Raw genomic sequence first — 20,345 nt, forward strand, 5'->3', positions numbered from 1 at the left:
GTTCTCAGTCTTTATTTTCATCAACTACCTTCTAACAGTTATTTAAAAACTAAACTATGATTTCACTTTAAATAAGGACTTATTGGAACCTTTTCAGATATGCTGGGGACAGAAGACAGCAAATATCACACTTTATTATAATCAATATAAATCCTACACACTCGACCTGCATTGATTATTTAGACTCTTCTGATCTGATTTCTGAAGTAAACCATTTAATAACTTGATTCTGTGCTCGTGATGGCGTATTTTGCTTGATTGTTGCAGGATGTCACGTGAGGTTGTCTAGATGTGAGTGGCCTTTTAGTGATAAGAACACTGACAGGTATTAGATTTATTGGACAGGAAGAAGTGTGCAGGGATTAAGCAACATTGCACTTGGTTGTCTGAGGCTCCCTATTAGAGATATGGCTACTTATCAACGTAATTACATTTGTTAACATGAAGCATTCTTTCTAAATGTCAGGGGATTGCCTCTTAAAATGTGAATGACAGTGCCATTTCCCTCTGGTATATCAGGATTTTGTTCCACAGTGTAAACAGGAGGAGTCAAGTGACTGCTCTAAAGTGAGTTAAATGTAATTAAGATTGTAATGATTTTGCTCATAACCACAAGATGACTTTGTTAAAAGATGTTGAATTATAATAGTCACCACTTTTATATTCGGCATCTTTATTTGTTTACACTCCTGATTTGATCATTAACATTATTGTTGCTGTATAAATGTTTAATAAGGCAAGAAAACTGGATTTTCAGCATCTCAATAATGTGACAGGAAAGATTGCAACTTCGACGGCCTTTCGTTTTATGATTGTGCATGTACAGTGATGAGTGTGGAACAGTTGGATTTTTTTCCCCCCGCATATGTTTGCATGTCTATCAGATTATGTGTTTGCACGGCTAGTGAGAGGCCTTTAGAGTATCTACATGATCAGTTTTGCTGAGAGAAAATCCCTCATAGCTTCTCATTCAGTTACTGAAATGGCCAGGATGTAAAAGGAGATAAGAGCACATAAATGTATTTTACATGTGTGCACATGGACTCGGAAATGCATCAGCCTGCTAGTAGACATTTTGGGATGTGATTTTAGGTCATATAAATTATATTCTTAAGTAAGCTATTAATGTAAAATCTAAAATATCTGTTCCCTCCATCTAGAAAATTACCAGACCCTTTCCTTTACCATCCCTATTACATTATCTCAAACTTTGTATATTTAATTTTTACAAGGACAGATGGGAACAAGATTAAAAGTAGCCTCTTGGTGTTAGATAATAGTATCCTTGTAATAAATGATTTACTGCCATTGTCTTCCATTCGTATCTTCACCAGAACTTTGTTAGAAACACAAATACTAGGTAATTTTGGATTTCTTTTTATCAGATAGATAGCTTCCATTCATTATCTTATAGTTAAACGGTAAAGCCAAATAATTTAAAGCCTACTGCATATTGAGATATGATTCAGATTTAAGCGAGAGTTGTTCACAGGTTCAATAACACATATGCCTCCTACTGAGGCTGTTATTGCAGTGCCTCCCCCCGCTTAAGAAAATCAATCACGTGCGATCTTATTTATACATGAGGATTAATAGAATTAATGCCCCCTCCTTTATTTTTCTCAAGTTCCCTATACGGTACATCGGTTAGTATAAGTGCCACTATAAATAACGTGTTTTTCTATTTTTGTGGTTTGATGCCGTGGAGATGAACCTATTTGTCATAGAGTGTTTCATGAGCTGACACCACTTGAGGAAAAGCTTTCGGTAGATATATTGTGAGCTGTATCTCAGGAGATTTACCAATGCACTTGTTCTGTCCGCTGTTATGTGTTTGCACTTTTCAAACAATGCCAAGTTCCCACCAACGTAATTCCCGTCAATGTAATTGTTCTTGCCATCAGCCAGTGTCTTAACAAGAGCAAAAAAGGTTAAGTGAACCAAAGACATTTTTTTTTTTCAAAGGAAGGAACCTCATCTTGCCATTGCCACTGCTTGACATGGTATAAAAGCCTTCTGTCAGTGCTGCCACTTTAGTGCACAGCAGATTGCCTGATAGCGGAAGTCACCATGACAACAGTGTCAGCAGTACACCAGGAGCTGATGACCTGTAAGGGAGGAAAAAAACAATTCTATTTTGTTGCTTTTACTTTTCACATCCACAGAAACCTTTTTGTTTTTTGCTGTAAAGACTTATTGACCCTGGGTCAAGTTGATGTCTTCAAGTGAGGATACGGGCAACAGGTGCCAAATACAGAGGCTGGCGGTCATTTATTATTTCCCCTTTGACTCTTTGGTTTGGTCAGCTTCAAGGAGCAGTGAGCCATTAAAGATTGATGATGGTGGAGAAGGCTCCATGTCATTTTGACCTGGCCAGTAATAATACCCGCAGTAAAAAAACAAAACAAAAAAATCTGTAATGTTATATTTTGACTCTATGGACAAGACTTTGCCATTTAGGCATATCTTTATCTAAACTAAATACTGTAATAATAATGTTAGTCAAAATAAAAGCTTTCATGTGAGATCAAGTGCATATCTTTAAAGGTGTAGGTTTCATCTCATAGTTCTAATTCACAAATTCACTGCTCGTTAGCTGCAGCTACATACAGTGGGTACGGAAAGTATTCAGACCCCCTTAAATTTCTCACTCTTTTTTATATTGCAGCCATTTGCTAAAATCATTTACCGTAAGTTCATCTTTTCTTCATTAATGTACACAGAGCACCCCATATTGACAGAAAAAAACAGAATTGTTGAAATTTTTGCAGATTTATTAAAAAAGAAAAACTGAAATAACACACATCCATAAGTATTCAGAACCTTTGCTGTGACACTCATATATTTAACTCGTGTGCTGTCCATTTCTTCTGATCATCCTTGAGATGGTTCTACACCTTCATTGGAGTCCAACTGTGTTTGATTATACTGATTAGACTTGATTAGGAAAGCCACACACCTGTCTATATAAGACCTTACAGTTCCTAAGAGCACAGCGGCCTCCATAATCCTTAAATGGAAGAGGTTTGGGACGACCAGAACCCTTCCTAGAGCTGACCGTCCGGACAAACTGAGCAATCGGGGGAGAAAAGCCTAGGTGAGAGTGGTAAAGAAGAACCCAAAGATCACTGTGGCTGAGCTCCAGAGATGCAGTCGGGAGATGGGAGAAATTTCTAGAAAGTCAACCATCACTGCAGCCCTCCACCAGTCGGGGCTTTATGGCAGAGTGGCCCGACGGAAGCCTCTCCTCAGTGCAAGACACATGAAAGCCTGCATGGAGTTTGCTAAAAAAAACACCCGAAGTACTCCAAGATGGTGAGAAATATGATTCTCTGGTCTTTTGCCTTAATTCTAAGCGGTATGTATGAAGAAAACAAGGCACTGCTCATCACCTCATTATTTATTATTATTTTTTTATGAATATTTTGGAAAAACCCAAGAAGCACTGAAGCCGCAAACCGTGAAGCGCGAAGTGGCGAGGGAACACTGTAGTCTGTTTTTATTTATGTTTAACACAACGTCCCAACTTCATTGGAATTGGGGTTGTAACAAAGAGTGAAAAATTTAAGGGGGTCTGAATACTTTCCGCACCCACTGGATGTAGTACGTATTAACTGGGTTAAGATTTATGCTCGACATGAGGCCAATGTGATGTCATAGCTTTACTTTACAAAGGGGGAAGCTCAGCTCTGCCCTAGAAGAGGTTACGAAAGCCATTGCATTAGCTGTGACATGACGAGTGGGCACTCTCAGGCTTTTGAGTGCATCATGCAGAGTATTAACAAGTGTTTTGTATGCTACAAAGCTGCAGCAGGAAATTATACTTATACTTGAGTGTGTGCTTGTGTGTATGTCTCTCTTTCCAGTTAAGTTTCCAGCATAAGGTTGGTGTGCTTTATTGTAAGGCGGGCCAAAGCACCGAAGAAGAGATGTACAATAACGAGAGCGCTGGACCAGCACTGGAGGAGTTCTTGGATCTTTTGGGCCAGAGAGTTCGTCTCAAAGGGTTCACTAAGTACAGAGCGCAGCTAGATAACAAAAGTAAGATAAACCCCCAAATCCACAACAGCAAATATGGAATAATAATTGGTATAGCAGTCACTTAATTCTTCATTAAGAATGATGTTGATAAATGTAGAATTTGTTGATTAATTACGCCTTGATGCAAGTGAGGCCAAAGGGAGTGCCCTACAGTACATAGCTGTAACCAACAGAGGAGCTGTTTGATAAAGTCTCGCCTAGTTTACAATCTAACAAGGAACACATGACATCCTCCTTATGGTGGCTTAATTCTGTGCAGGAGTTCAGGAATTTCAAAGAAAGATTGTTCCCAGGCCATTAATAATAATATTTTAAATGATAACAATTGATTAGCTATTTCCCTTCCACCTGAATGCAAGAATTGTAATCTGAATGCAATTAAAAGTTTTTTTGTTTGTTTTGTTTTTTCCAGCTGATTCCACAGGCACACATTCTCTCTACACCACCTACAAGGACTATGAGTTGATGTTTCACGTATCCACCATGCTCCCTTACACCCCCAACAACAGACAACAGGTCAGTCAACACCACAAACATTCGTGTAGCACGCCTGTGTTGTAAACCAGTTTGATGCTAGACTTTAGTCTGTAAGCAGCTTCCTATAAGGCAGTGCTTCTCAAATAGTGGGGCGCGCCCCCATGCCGTAACAGGAGCGGCGCGTGTGACCCTGGAGAACATGCTTTCTTTTGTTGGCCGTACTCGAATTAAGTGTAATTACACATCCACTACAGTAGGTGGCAGTGGGGCTGTCGCTATGGTGTAGGGCTATTTTGCACCGAGCAAACGGTATGAAGTGTAAACAAACTCTCGAGACATGGACAAATTTGTAACAGGGATGAAAAGAGAGGCGGCAAGAGACGGAGATAATGGGCCAAAGGCTAAGACGTGAAAATATGACGAAGCGTATGTAGCACTCGGCTTCACTGTGACGAGACGAAGAAAGACCTGTGCGTTTTAATGTCTGAAAATTCTGGCAGTGGACAGCATGAAGCCAAATAAATTAAGGCGTCACTTGAAGACATTACACCCCAGTCACACTGATAAGCCGCTGGAGTTTTTTCAGTGAAAACGTGACGAATATTGCCAACAATCATCCCACTTTGTGAACGCTACTTCAGTAAACCAGCGAGCACTGTTAGCATCATATAAGGTGGCGTACTAAATTGCTCAGTGCAAAAAAAAAACACACAATAGCAGAAGAGCTGATACTTCCTGGAGCATTAGACATAGTCTCTGTCATGCTGGATGACACAAGTGCTGCAAAAATAAATGGTAATAAGGATATAATGTTATGCAGAGGTGTACTAATGACGTTATGCAGAGGTGTACTAATGACAATTGTATAGACAAATGATACTATTTATAGTCGCATGTTTTCTTCTTCCTAGGGGGGTGGGGGGGCGTAACAGAAAATAATTGAGCTTCATTCCTGACTGCTGCCAGTCTGCCCCGCCAGGATCATTTTGCCACAGTAACAACCCATCACGTTGAAACTCTGAGCATTGCCAAGGCAACGGTACCTCATAGTAGGATTTTAATCAATGCATCGCCAGGGGCTGGACCTGCCTATCTACACTAACAAGTGAAATTAAATGATTGTAGCCATTGCTCGACAACCAGTGGTGCCCTAAATCTGCAATCATAAAGGTCCCACTAGTTGAGTTTTCACACACTTTTTCTGTGTTGACATGAATGCGCAATGAACAAAAGGCCTTCAGACACTTGTGATTTGTCTTTTATTGCCCGATGATAGCTGGGATAGGCTCCAGCACGCGACCCTTGTGAGGATAAGCGGCTCAGAAAATGGATGGATGGATGTATGTCACAAAGTTGGGTCACTTAATTTAAATCTCCTTGGTCATCTTTCAGCAGGACCAAATTGTTCCAGCCATCCTCTCACATTCACCTCTCTTACCTCTATTTCAGCTTTGATCTAAATTCACTTAAGCCTGAAAATACAGTCAGTACACTACTCAACAAAAGAGGCTGTCTAAATTAGGTTAGGGGATCAATGGTCTCTTCCCTAAAGTTCTGAGAAAAACCTTTACTTTTGTGAATAGACATCACATTCTGAATTTTAAAGATGATCATTAAAAAACAGCCTACCTTACAACATAAAATATCATTTGTATCCTTGTATAAAACTGATGTCCCTGTCTTGTTTTTAGTTAATGCAGAAAAGGCATATTGGGATTTTTTCCTTGTATAAAACTGATGTCCCTGTCTTGTTTTTAGTTATTGCGGAAAAGGCACATTGGCAATGACATCGTCACCATAGTATTCCAGGAGCCCGGGGCCCTTCCTTTTACTCCGAAGAGCATCCGTTCTCATTTCCAGCATGTATTTGTCATCGTCAAAGTCCACAATCCCTGCACTGATAATGTCTGCTACAGGTAAATAAAACAGGCTTGCCTGAAAGGTTCCCGTAAAGCTATCTTTAAAAATCAAAATGTGTGTGGCAACATGTCAAATCAACAAATATTGCAGCCATAGTACTTTGGAATGAGAGTCAATTAAATATCTTTAAGACAAAGTAAGTAGTTGTGTCATCTTTTTATTGGCTTTGCATAAATGTTTTTATGCCACCTATTTTAACAGCTATTAATTTGCGAGGGTAATGATAATGTTATACTGATTGTTCTCTATGGTTTGTTCTATGGCTTCATCGTATTTGACAGTGGAAGAATAACAAGTGAGCCTTGATCTGCTCAGTAATGATGGTTATTATAACACCTAGAAATTTAAACTTACAAATCTCTGTGTTTTTGGAGTCAACATAAACCCCTAGTGTTTGTTCAACAGAGTCAGATTGAGATGAACTCTCCCTTGTTTTCATCGTGTTATGATTTTCACACTTCTATTTGCTGCTTTTTATATGAGCAGTTCTGTTAACACTTATTTCACTTTGTTTTCCAGTGTGGGCGTGTCCAGGTCTAAAGACGTGCCTCCATTCGGTCCCCCTATTCCAAAGTCTGTGACTTTCCCGAAGTCTGCAGTTTTTAGGGACTTCCTGCTTGCCAAAGTCATAAATGGAGAAAATGCAGCACATAAGTCAGAGAAGTTCCGAGCCATGGCGACCCGTACGCGGCAGGAGTACCTAAAGGACCTGGCAGAAAACTTTGTTAGCACTGCTACAATTGACTCTGCTGTCAAATTCAGCTTCATTAACCTCGGAGCCAAGAAGAAGGAGAAAGTGAAACCCAGGAAGGATGCACATGTGTTCAGTGTTGGAGCCATCACTTGGAGCGTTCGGGCCCGGGATTTTGGCCAGTCGATGGATGTGGACTGCTTGCTCGGCATATCCAACGAGTTCATTGTGCTCATTGAGGAGGAATCAAAAAATGTCGTTTTCAACTGCTCTTGTCGCGATGTCATTGGCTGGACCTCAGGGATTATGAGTATAAAGATCTTCTATGAGCGCGGGGAGTGTGTCATGTTGTCTGCTCATGACAACTGCGGAGAAGACATCCGGGAGATGGTGCAAAGATTAGAGGTAAATCCTTCAAAGTCTCTCATTTTAAAGTCCCTGACTTCTTGCTACACTACATCGTTGTATAGGAGAAGCAATGATTTGTCACTTATGCTTCAATCCTAACATATTCAAGGAACCTAAGTGATAATTAGATTGATAGTTATCCATCCACCACATCTGCTGTAGAGATTTCTGCGTGCGTGCATGTGTGTGTCTGGTCTCGCCTGTGAACCCTTGCCTGAGTGGGTTTTCCCCGTGTACTCCGGTTTCCTCCCACATTCCAAAACCATGCATGGTAGGTGGCTTGAAGACTCTAAATTGGCCGTAGGTGTGAATGTGAGTGGAAATGGTTTTATTTAAATGTTCCCAGCGATTGGCTGGCAACCAGTTCAGGTTGTACGCCGCCTCTCGCCTGAAGATAGCTGGGATAGGCTCCAGCACGCCCCCGACCCTAGTGATGATAAGTGGTACGGAAGATGAATGAATGAATGCGTGTGTGCGTACGCGTGTGGGTGTGGGTGTGTGTGTGTGTGTGTGTGTGTGTGTGTGTGTGTGTGCAGAACCCAGTTCGCAGTTTGATTTTGATTACATTAACATTTTGTTTCAATAGCAGTAATGCTGGTACTAATTATAAAGTTCTGACATTCTCAATGTCATTATAAACATGGTTAACGGTTTCATTTGAGCTGACCTTACTAATGGAATCTTGTTACTTTGTTTAAACATGTCACACAAAGTCACCTGGTGCACAACTTTGTGGTCATCTGCGATGCATTATTACTTATACTTTTTTAAGAATAAATGCAAGTTTGGGAAAATTTAATGATGCAGTCAGAATCAAAATATAATGACAAAAGGCTTTAGATCTCTAAATGTCTGCTCTACTGTTACTGCAAGACATGCTAACAGTAACTTCGCCATAGTCACTGTAAATGACTAAGTAATTTAGTTTTCTATTCTGGATTTGCAAAGATGGCGCACAGTTGGTTTGGTGTTGGTTTCCAAATTGCTAATACTCATTTGGGTTAGTTGCATTGGCGAGCTCAGAGTAATTAAGGCCCTTGTTGGCATTGAGTAACTATGATGCTGTTACAACTCAATCCATTCATTTTCTACAGCACTTGCACTCATTAGGGTTGCAAGTGAACCGGAGCCTATCCCAGCTAAATTTGGACGAGAGGCTCGGTACACCCTGGACCCGTCGCCAGCCAATCGCAAGGCACATACACAAGCATTCACACTTATGGTCCATATACTCTTCCTTTAACCTAACATGCATGGTTTTGGAACGTGGAAGGAAGAACTATTTGTAAGTAATCATCTGTAATTATGTATCTGTAGCAAGCATGGGTAGGATAAACATGAAAACTCCACACAGGGTTGCTGGAGTTGAGATTTCAATCCTTGATCTCAGAACTGCGAGAACAGACAAACTAACCACGTGTCCACAGTGCCACCGCTGTTGGGACTCATTTGATGTTATTTAAACCTTGTGTGCTGTAGTTATAGCACATGATTTAAGAGTCAGATTAACAGCCAATTGCAGTTTGAAGACGTTTCTCATCTGCTATTAGCGTTTCACATTACAAGGAGGGCAAATCACACATGGAAGCAAGGAGAATGACTACCTAAACTAAGCCTTTTTTTTAACCATTATAAGTATTTATGTGGGACCTCAATTCATTCTGCAAAAATAACTCTTCCACTGTAGGTTCACCACAACCCATTTTCCTCTGTCTCATATGTTTCTATTCAAACCTGCTCTTATTAATGTTATTACTACTACTTTCCTATCACTCCCCTCATTTTTTAAATGTGTTTAATCAGTCCAAAAATGATTTTAACCCTCCTTGTAATTTGTTGCTAATCACTCACATTCAGCGCAGGTGCCAATTATTTAGGTCACATATTTAGATGGATTTGAGTTGCTCTCAATTGAGTGGAACCATTAGGAAAAACAAGATTTTAATGGAATTGACAATCAGTGTTCATGAGATTTGAGGCAATGTTTTGAGTTGATAAATGTTATGAGTGAGGCATCTTTTAAACAGGACACAACCCAGTTTTGGGGGAGGAAATACGGTCACAGTTATTGGGTCTGCGAGACTAACAATAGACATCTGGGACTTGTTGCTCGTTTTCAGAATTACCTACCTAATCCATGTCTTCTCATCTCCATTCTGCACATGTGCTTTTAGGTTGCACAGTGTCATTTGGGGCTCAGGTATTTTGTAGTCCAGAGCAAGTATGCCAAGTTTTAAATACTTAGTCCAGATGGTGACAATTGGTGCCTGGTACTTGGAAATTGGGATTTGCATTATGTTTTACGGACCGATCAGATAATAATTTTTTAACTCTCCAAATCCAAAATAGCTCTGTGGCAATTTCTTAAACTTCCCTCAAACCAGAGAGCATTGGTACATTCCTAACCAGTTTAATTTGCTTTATTCTGTGTTGCATCTATAGCACTAAAAGCTGTTTGTGTGTGTGTGTGTGTGTGTGTGTGTGCGCGTGTGTGTGTGCGTGCATGCGTGTGTGTGTAGTGGCTCGGGAAATGAAGAATCGGTACATCAACACACTGTGCCCTGAGCTTGCTTTTAAAAACAATGCGAAGTAAATCACAAACAAATCCAGACATAAAATGTAACTAAAACAATGCCAGAGCTTTTCTTCTCAAATGACAAACATGAATGAAACACATTCCTGTACTCTAATATTTAGACGAATAGCACAGTTGCCCAGAGCTTAGACATGAGAATGTAGAAATAAGGGACCAAAAATATGCAGCCGAATGACACTGGCTTTTGATTTCATATGGGTTTGCAGTCACCTTAGTTAGTACATTCTTCACATGAAGGAACAGGGCAGCCCATATTAACATTTGTGATTAGCCAAAGGATATCTCTTCCTCATTGGCCATGCTAATCTTTCTCACATTTGCAGAGCTCTTTCCCATGGGATTTGTGACGGATATCTCACAAAAAGTGATAATAAGTACGAGTAAGCGAGTGGCTATCTGTGATTGCCTTATAAAATGTGCATCATTAACATGACCCTGCCCAATTTAATCCGAGAGGTCTTCTTTTTGTCATGGAAGCTGCCCCAAATCCGTTTTCATTGGACGTATTTCCATAGAGTCGAGCTAGTGATGTAATGTGAAGCAAGTAAATTGGCCACTATAATGCTGTGTAGCCTGTGTGAGAACACCACTAAGAGCTTTGTGATAACATCCTGCTCTCCAGGGTGTCGCTGAGCTCAGGGCCCCATGTTTGGATTTTATTGAACACATCACTGTGAGATGTGTGATCCTTTTCTTCTGACTTTCCTGTGGGTGTATGGATAAAAACATTATTTGGATTAGAACGATGAAAGCATTGATTTTTTGGGGGGGAGTACTACTGATTTGCTAAATCTTCTCTGATTTAGATTATAGGGGTTATAACATTTTAATCTGCTCTGCAGAGTTTTAATCTACATTTTTATTTTTTGTCACAATGCGACATTCATCATGTATAGCCCAGGTGATTATTTTTGGTTCAATCTCTGGTCACATGCTACATCACAAAAATACTACCTCGCTGGGATTTGTGACAAGTAACTGTATGAAAGCCTGTCTATTGGTGCTGTTAAATTAAGTTTTTTATCTTTGAACATGAGCTAATGACTGCTTACCAATGTTAAACAGATCTCCACATAAAGAAGTATGTTTAGCTTTCACTTTTTGAAGCATCATAAAGCGTTTTTTTTTTTACTAGCGAGCAGTGTTTTAAGCAACATTTTACTATTCTTAAATAAACTCAAGAGTAAAAATGAATATAACTGATTTTAAGAGTAAAAGTTAAAAGCAATAAAATGTACTCATTTCTAACTTGTTGACAAATGACTTGACACAGTGCCGAACTTGGTTATGGAGAATTATTGGTATGGAGGGGGGTTACTTTACATAACACACCTAATTCTTCTGTATAAATTGAAATTTTCTTTTTATTATTATTATTGTTCACTTTTCCATATTTTAGTAGCTACCAGAACAAAGTGTGTTGGAAATCATTTCCGGCTCTATTGAGGTTATCACATTTTTAAAATTACCTTCACTGTTACACATTGAGTCACTGATGGTGTAGTGGTACACTCGCCTGACTTTGGTGGAGGCAGCGTGGGTTCAGTTCCCACTCAGTGACGGTGTGAATGTGAGTGCGAATGGTTGTCCGTGTCTATATGTGCCCTGCGACTGACTGGCAACCAGTTCAGGGTGTAGTCCGCCTTTCGCCCGAAGTCAGCTGGGTTCGGCTCCAGCATTCCGCGACCCTAACCAGGATAAGCGGTGTTGAAAATGGATGGATGGATGGATGGATGTTACACATTGTTCGTGACATCACAAAAATGACAAAGAAAGCTGAAGAATAAGCAAAACATACTCTGCTAGGTTAATTCACTAGATCAGGGGTGTCAAACAAATTTTTGTCACGGCGGGCACATCGCAGTTATGGTTCCACTCAGAGGGCCATTATGGCTGCAAACCCATATGAATGTATAATTGCCTCATATTATTACATATACACAAATTTATGGATAATTTCTTTTGAAATCAAAAGCAAGTAAAAACTGTTCAACTACAGTATGAATCAATTTTATTTTAAAAGTAGGGTTGATTAATAAAAATTGCCTGCAATATCGCAATATTTTTAAAAGTGGAGGCAATTTGGAATTTGGTATTTTAGCAAGAAACACAAAGTCGATGCACATCCTCGCGGGCCACATAAAATGACGTGTCGGGCTGGATCTGGCCCCCGAGCCACCAGTTTGACACCTGTGCACTTGATGCTCAATTAGTTGAGCTCTAAATTTGCTGAGGTCTCCCAAGACATTCAGGACGGTGGTTCTCTGGGTTTTGGAGAAATCTTTTCTGAATACTACGACATTGTAGGCATTAAACTTCAAGTTACCATTGTTACTAAACTTGTCAGAGACTTTCATTTACCATCGGTTTAATACATTTCTCTGTACAGGTAGTGTTACAATTACCTCGCAACAGGTTGGAGGTAAACGTGACCCTTTTATACTTCTTCACTAGCAGGTAAAATGTTAAATCCAAACTCTTGCATACCTGTGTCACTGAAAGAAGCACATGATGTCCATGTGCTTCTTTCTGTTCATTTTATGGACTGAATAAACAAAAGGTCCTCAAGAAACCTTTTCAAAAACTATTCGATAGGCCTAGTGAATTTATGACAAGGAGCGGTGTGATTTGTGTCCCATGATGCTGAGGAAAATCTTCTTCACATTCCTCTTTCAGTTTTTTTTCTCCAGACCCTCAGCATTTGTACAACTTCAGATTTTAAAAAAAATCTTAATTGCTATTATTTTTGCTGTTGACATGTTTTGTAGAATTAGTTTGAAATCTATTTTTCTTCGTGTTCCCTTTGTTTATTAAAGCCCTCCTTGGCCATGTGGATTTGAACACTAGACTGTGATTATAACTATTAGCCAATGGGGAAATAAAGTGATTAACAAACTAGTTAACCCTAATTATACAAAACTAGAGTAATTCTGTGTCTCACTTAGAAGACACAGTTGATCTGTAGTGGTCCACTATGGTTGTCTGGGCTCCACTCGCACAGCAGGGTAGGATTTCTGCTAGTGTGAGAATCTGGTGAAGTGTTGACAGGCCAAAGTCTGAGTTAATGTGTCCCTGAAGCCAGCTGCCACTCTGAGGTATATAGAGGCAGTCAACCACAACTGAACCAGGACTAATCTGGCGAGTGATTAAAGCTCATTGAGTGCAGTGTGATTTCTTCTCCAGCGCTTCTACAGAAAACACTTTTGGGAAAGCATCCAGGAACACGGTCCACTCATGCTGGAGTGAGACCTACGAATCGCTTGGTCAAATTATGTTGTCAAGCTAAAAATAGATTGCATGCTTTTATCCATGACCTCTTTTTGTGTGTGTTTTACTTCTATAATGATGCTGAAATGGCAGGGGTTTATTAAGCATTGTTTTAACACAATCAACCTCTAGTTTTAACTGCAATTTGTTTTATTGATAGCGTACAATTATGAAATTAATCCAAATCAAAATAATCTTACACACTGCTCTTCCTAAATGGAGTCACTCCAGTCAGATAGTTGCTTTCAGATTCAGAAAACCTTTATTCATCCGTGTGGATATTATCATATAACATATTGCACATAATGATCAGACTGACTTTTATTCCTTTTTCAGATCACGACCAGAGGCTGTGAGACAATAGAGATGACTTTACGACGCAACGGCCTGGGCCAGCTCGGTTTCCACGTCAACTTTGAGGGAATCGTGGCTGATGTTGAGCCCTTTGGCTTTGCTTGGAAGGCAGGCTTGAGACAGGGAAGTCGACTGGTGGAAATCTGCAAGGTAGCTGTTGCTACTCTCACCCACGAGCAGATGATCGACCTACTGCGCACCTCTGTGGCTGTCAAGGTGGTTATCATCCAACCATATGAAGATGGGACCCCTCGAAGGTAAGAAACACAACTTTATCTTGTATTTGTTGTTGCTTAGTGTTGTTTTTTTAGCTGTTGTGCTTCTACACGGAGGACATAGTCATGTTTGTCTATTAATTTGACATTGCTTCTCATATTTGAGATAATTAGTGGAGAGAAATGCTTACTTATTTGCTTGATGTTGACAGCTGCTTCCCCATGGAGTTTCTCTGTTAGTTGAAGTACCCGTGCTACACTCACAGTCAGGGTTTCTTGCTAATAATAATGGGAAGAACATTTAGACTAATGGCTCAAGTCTCCCCACTACGGTTCACTTTTGTTGATTGCTATTATTTCTGTCCTCCCCTATTCTTCTCTTCGGCAATTACAATGGGAAGACCTGGCTTTTTGGGGACATTCACCCATGGCGAGACACCATTTACCCTGAAATAAAAAGAGAGGAGCATATTTCAAATCATGTGATGAGAATAAATGGACTGTATGAAAATGCGTTTTTTCTTTGAGAGACAGTCAGTGCCATGAGATCACTTCTATGATGGGTTTTTCTCAAACTATTTCAGGTCAAGGCCACACAAGGTTCCTCCCTAGCACCCAAACGTACAAAAATATTTCAGACGCAGTTTGTGTAGCAATTCCAAGTTTGCAAAAGGCTTCATCTCACTACTTTCACTTTCATCAGATTATCATCCTTGTTTTTTTGGATGTTTCAGGCTACCACATACATATTCATATTCCTTAATCTTTGCTTCAACTTACTCACAAATAAGTAAGGCTTATTGCTAAACCTACAAATATAGAATCTGAGTATGAATAAAAAATACTCTCCAGTGAAGTGTTCTATGGGTGATATTTTTTTAACCAATGGAGTGATAAACAGATTAGCACACAATATATGATGTATATAATATATAAAATATGAGGGGAAGTTTTTATTTTTGTCATTATCTTGACCACTGAGTTTGACTCTGTTTTCTCATCTGGCAACAGAGGGGCAGCATAATTGTTCCCCCAGATGGTGGCCTAATATTCTTCCTCTGTGAATCCAACACAGCAGCCTCTCTGGCTGTACTGATATCTAATCCTCTTACTAAGATCGGTGATCATAAACGATGATACAATCATAATTGCAGTTCGTGGAAGTTGAAAGCGTACAAAAACCGGGCCAGCTTTCGAAAACTGGTTACAGCATGGGCGACTAAAGCTCTTGGCGTAGTCATTGTGCCAGTTAAATTAGCCAGTTTGGTTGGATGACTAGTGAAGCCTGTGGTCAACAGCACTTCAGACATTATTTTCTGACTATCTGACTATCATACATAGCTCAAGTAGGGCATTGGGTCCTAAATGTCAGAAGGAAATTATTCTGGATGCGCTTACAAGGTGACACAATACTGTACATATTGAACTGCGTTTGATCTGGATGTGGGATTTGCAAACAGATTCCTCTGGCAGTACAATAGATGAGCATACTGGTCTGTGCTGTGGAGCTTTACTGGGGTATTTCCCTCGCTTGGCGAACACACAAATTATCGCTGTCTCATGAGAACCAAAAGCATCTATCTCAGGGTCTTGTGAATATTCCCAATGCTCGATCAAATCAAGATGCGAGAGGTCAGGTGAAGAATCCTGAAGCCTCTGATCTCTCTCTCTCTCTCTCTCTCTCTCTCTCTCTCTCTCTCTCTCTCTCTCTCTCTCTCTCTCTCTCTCTCTCTCTCTCTCTCTCTCTCTCTCTCTCTCTCTCTATCAAGCAAGCAAGCAAGCTGTCTGCATCTTTAAGTTGCTTAAGTGTTGCAGTCAACAGTGAGTGCTTTGCTTTCTCCACAATGATCTCAAAAGAAAGGAATTCAGCTCGGGCTTGAAGGGCCCAGTCACTCCCCTATAGCCCGAAGGATGGGGGCAAGCTTAACAATGGACTAGAGTCCCATGACCTCTAGACAATGTAACATCCTTCATATGTCCACTATGACACTTTCTTAACCAAGTGTCATTTGGAAATAGAATGTAGTGAGGACAAGCGATACAAAAAAATGCATGAATAGATGTTTATTTAGCTTCTTCATTTTGATTTCCTGGCAGCACATTGAACGCAGGTTAGCACATCTGCCTCACAGTTCTGAGGACCCGGGTTCAAGTTAGTTAAGTTTGCATATTCTCCCTGTGCCTGTGTGGGTTTTCTCCCCTTACACTGGTTTCCTCCTACATCCCAAAAACATGCCTGGTAGGTTAATTAGTGCCTCTAAGTTGCCTATAGGTGTGAATGTGAGTGTGAATGGTTGTTTGTATATATGTGCCCTGCGATTGCCTGGCGACCTGTTAAGGGTGTACCTCGCCTCTCGCCCAGAGTCAGCTGAGATTTTCTGGGTACAGAAAATGGCTGGATGGATTTGTGATTCCTGTCAAATCACGGTTGATCATGCTATGTCACTTCTTTGGAGCTGCTTATCTATTAAACCATTCTAACCACTGTGTCTGAAGCCAAAGCAGATATGGCTCTTGCATGTATTGTACCCATGAGTGTATTTCTTGAGACTGTGGGCAGGATGTGGTTATAGCCCAGTGCAGCAGCTCCAGAGGCTTTTCCATCATCGCGCTGAAGAACTTTGAAGACGAAAAGACAAAGCTCAATGGAAATGTCATGAAAATAATGGCTCTTTAGACAGGTTTTGGTAGTCTTTAAATCGACAAATTAGTTTGATGTGGGCTTAAATACATAATGACAGATACATCACAAACCGACACAAAGAAAGATCTCAAGTTAGATTCTATCTAATATTGAATGACTTCCTGTGATCCTCAGAGTTAATGTTTATCTCAAGTTAAGGGGGCCTCAATCTGCTCCAGACCCGTGCTGATAACATTTACATGGCCACTTGTGACCTTTACTTTGAAGTGCCATCAAGACTTGTCATTTTCACTTCCCATGATGACACTGAAAGAAAAGGCTGCTAAACAAAAACTTTCACAATCTGAATCACAAATTTCTCCCACTTAATCCCTTCACTTTAAACAGCAGGCCCTTCTTTCCCTCAGATCCCTTGGCAAATAAATCATTGGGAGTCTTTTTCTTTTTTTGCAAACGTATTCACTTTGGAGCATACCTCCTTAATGAACCTCAGGACAATGATGATCTACAAAGGGCTGATGGAGGTCATAACCTCTCTGGCTCTTTGCTGTGACACGGACTGTGGGAATGGATTATCATTTCTTTAAATCCCTGGCCATGTCATTGAAGTGACGGCTCTCTGACTGAGGTCCAAGGTCTTGTTGTCACACTCATCTATTCTATTTTGTTAAACGACAATAGCTGATTGCTTCCCAACTGGCTAAGTGAGCACTGTTTTTTAGTAATGTCAAAGTGATTGATATTGTGTCAAATTATTTCTTCCAAAGAAACACATGACAACTTGAGATGACAAGTTGTATTTATCATCTTTCTCTATCCGATTATGTAGGCCGTTGTGGTCAAATGCATAGCCCTTAAGTAAAGCTGCTCTAGCTTATGGAGATCTTGGTGGAATCGAGAGGAAGCAGACATGTCATTTCTCACCAGTTTCTCTCCTTTCAGTTGGATGAATGTTTTTTCAACACGATGCTAAAGCTCAGGTTTAGTGCTGGTTTCCTGCTGTTTAGGTATGATTTATACACAGACAGAGTTCAAAGCAAGAAACCCCATTCCGTGGTTATTTTCAACTGTCAACCTGGCAGGCACTGAGCTGTAACATTAGATCATACCTTGTCACTTCTTAATCATTCTTGTGTAAAAAGTACAGCCAGAAACAAAAACTGAGACCTTTCCTGTTGACAAGCTGTTAACCACGTTTAGCCTTTGAGGGAGTAATTGTGTGTGGCAACCTGGCATTACTATGTACACACAGTTCATCAATGTAATGAGTGGGATCGCAGTCTTGGAGAAAAAAAGTATAACACTGTTGAGGATTTAAAAGTACAGTAATAATAATTTTGACTAAGTCTCGAGTAATACAGGAGATAAGCAAATGTTTCATCCATTTATAATGTTTTATACCACTTATTCAGAGCCCCAGATACTTAAGACAAGTGCTAGGGTCCACAATGGATTGTTACAGGGTGATCATCAATGACGCATTGAGCCTGGGCTAGCAATATGAACCACTATACTATTAATCCTCCCACCCCTTTTTTGTGTTCAAAAGAATGCAAAATGCTGCTGTGCCACTCATTTGTCACTGTTCCATACGTGAACACTATGTTGCATGCTACATATTACACGTGAGGTCAATCAATAATTCAAACCATAATATCTGGCGGATGTTATGCATGCCATTGGCTGTCCTTCATAAGACACGATGTTGACATTGGCCATATGGGTGTGAGATGGGTGGAGATGGAGAAAGCGGAGGATGATTTTATGGTTGGCTCGTGTAACACACACAGCCCCACTCAGATGCCAGTTGGACACAGCTAGCCAGCCATGGCCCATTTTGATGAAAGCATCTCACTTACATGAATTACTTGTCCTCCTCAAGCCTCTCTGTTTGTACTTGTGACCAGAGCAATGTATACTGCTGATTTCCCCCCTTGGTAGATTCTGGAAAAAAGACTTTGGAGGGGCAGGCAAGTGCGCATAAAGCTCCCGCTCCAAGATTAATGTTGCATGAGACAACATCCTAGGTATTTCTGCTTCAGAGATCTTCACTGTTGTTAACAATAAGGACATTGAGATGATCATAGGAAAGACCCCTTTGATCAGGGGTGTCAAACTCAAATTCACGGTGAGCCAAAATAAAAAATTGGGACAACGTCGCGGGCCAAACTCAATATTTAATGAAAAATCATGCCGATGTGCATGTTTCCCTTCTCTGTAGAAATGTAGCGTTAAAGTTTATCATATGACCACAAACTTACATTTTGCTTAAACACTGAATCTGGAATAAACAAACTAATATTATAAAGACGGGAAATAAAATTTGCAATAAAAGACATCAGTGGTATTTGTTTGTTGTTTTGTATTTAAATAGATAACATGAATCTTCTGTCTCTCCATCTTCTATTTATTTATCTCCAACTACCTTTCTTTTTTATGTTAATCTTTTTCAAAGGCCAACAACAAAACAACCCAAAAAAATAAGAATGTCCTTCAATAAAAATCCAAAGTTCAAACTATTAACAGTCCCTGTGAGGAGCCGCGTTGCTCCGCACACGACAAACGGGTGTGTCTTTTACTTTAATGAACAGACAATCTGCCTCCCACCTGTCTTGGAAGTTAACCGTTTTCCATCTTTTGTTTGGCCATGTTTGGGAAGGGGAAGTGTAAATTTGCTCGAGGAGACTGGTAGCATAGTTGCTAACGACTGCAACAGAAAGGGAAGGAGCGCTCGCCGGTCTAGACTGATGGGCCGACACACTAGCAAAGCATTCTGAGATTTGTAATATTAGTGGCGCATGTGCTATATACTGGCGGGCCAGCTCTAATACACATTTGATATGGTCTCGCGGGCCAAATATAATTATGTGGGCGTGGGCGAAATTTGGCCCCCGGGCCTGAGTTTGACATATATGCCTTAGATGGTCAGTTTTTATGTAATAGGTGAAGTGCTGAATGTGTGATGTCGATGAGGATTTGGGGGGTTTCATCGTAAGAGAGGACCATTTTTGTTAGACAGTATTTGAGCAGCAGTGCTCTGTTCTAACAACTGTCTCCAGCATCCCGCTAATGCATTATTATGGTAATACATGGTGCAATAATCATTGCAATTATTGTAACTCATTCATTCATTCATTCATCTTCCGTTCCGCTTAGCTTCACTAGGGTCGCAAGCGTGCTGGAGCCCATCCCAGCAATCTTTGGGCGAGAGGCAGGGTACACCCTGAACTGGTCGCGAGCCAATTGAGGGCACATATAAACAAACAAACAAGCATTGGCACTATTGTAACTATGTCATTGTATTTATTAGAAACAGCTGTATCAATGTAAAATAGTACCAAATGCAGACATTCATTATATAATCGATGTATAATTAATTATTATAATTATTATTCATATGGAAATATTCTTAGTGCACAGCAAATTATCTCTGACTTTATTGTAGATTGTGTGAAGATTTTCGTCACATTAAGTATGCACTAATTTACATGTTAATAAGGCTTTGATGTTCCATATTATTAGTAATCAAGTCATGAGTTCAAACCTCAGCTCCACTGAACCTTTTAGCATCATTTAGCATAATGTTCATCTTCTATTTCACTGCTCTTTCCAATCCTGTTTTGCAGAGTAGCTTCTTTAACCTTAAAATACAGACAGTAGGCCACACACTTTGTATATTATTAGCACTTGGTTAATATGTCAACATATTAAAACATGAAGCTTCTCTTTAAT

The 20,345-nt window shown here is 40.1% G+C and overlaps 1 protein-coding gene across 9 annotated transcripts in view; it reads left to right on the plus strand.

Annotated features, from left to right (window-relative positions):
* LOC133485510 (signal-induced proliferation-associated 1-like protein 2) overlaps positions 1-20,345 on the plus strand; it is a 103,400-nt gene that overhangs the window by 54,998 nt on the left and 28,057 nt on the right. For all 9 annotated transcript variants that reach the window (XM_061789311.1, XM_061789317.1, XM_061789312.1 and 6 more), the window contains exons 5-9: positions 3,867-4,041; positions 4,454-4,557; positions 6,277-6,434; positions 6,958-7,534; positions 13,737-14,011. In XM_061789311.1, the coding sequence (XP_061645295.1) occupies positions 3,867-4,041; positions 4,454-4,557; positions 6,277-6,434; positions 6,958-7,534; positions 13,737-14,011 (1,289 nt within the window). The remainder of the gene's footprint in view (positions 1-3,866; positions 4,042-4,453; positions 4,558-6,276; positions 6,435-6,957; positions 7,535-13,736; positions 14,012-20,345) is intronic.

Source organism: Phyllopteryx taeniolatus, chromosome 11 (genome assembly GCF_024500385.1).
Source record: "Phyllopteryx taeniolatus isolate TA_2022b chromosome 11, UOR_Ptae_1.2, whole genome shotgun sequence".
NCBI classification, from domain to species: Eukaryota; Metazoa; Chordata; class Actinopteri; order Syngnathiformes; family Syngnathidae; genus Phyllopteryx; species Phyllopteryx taeniolatus.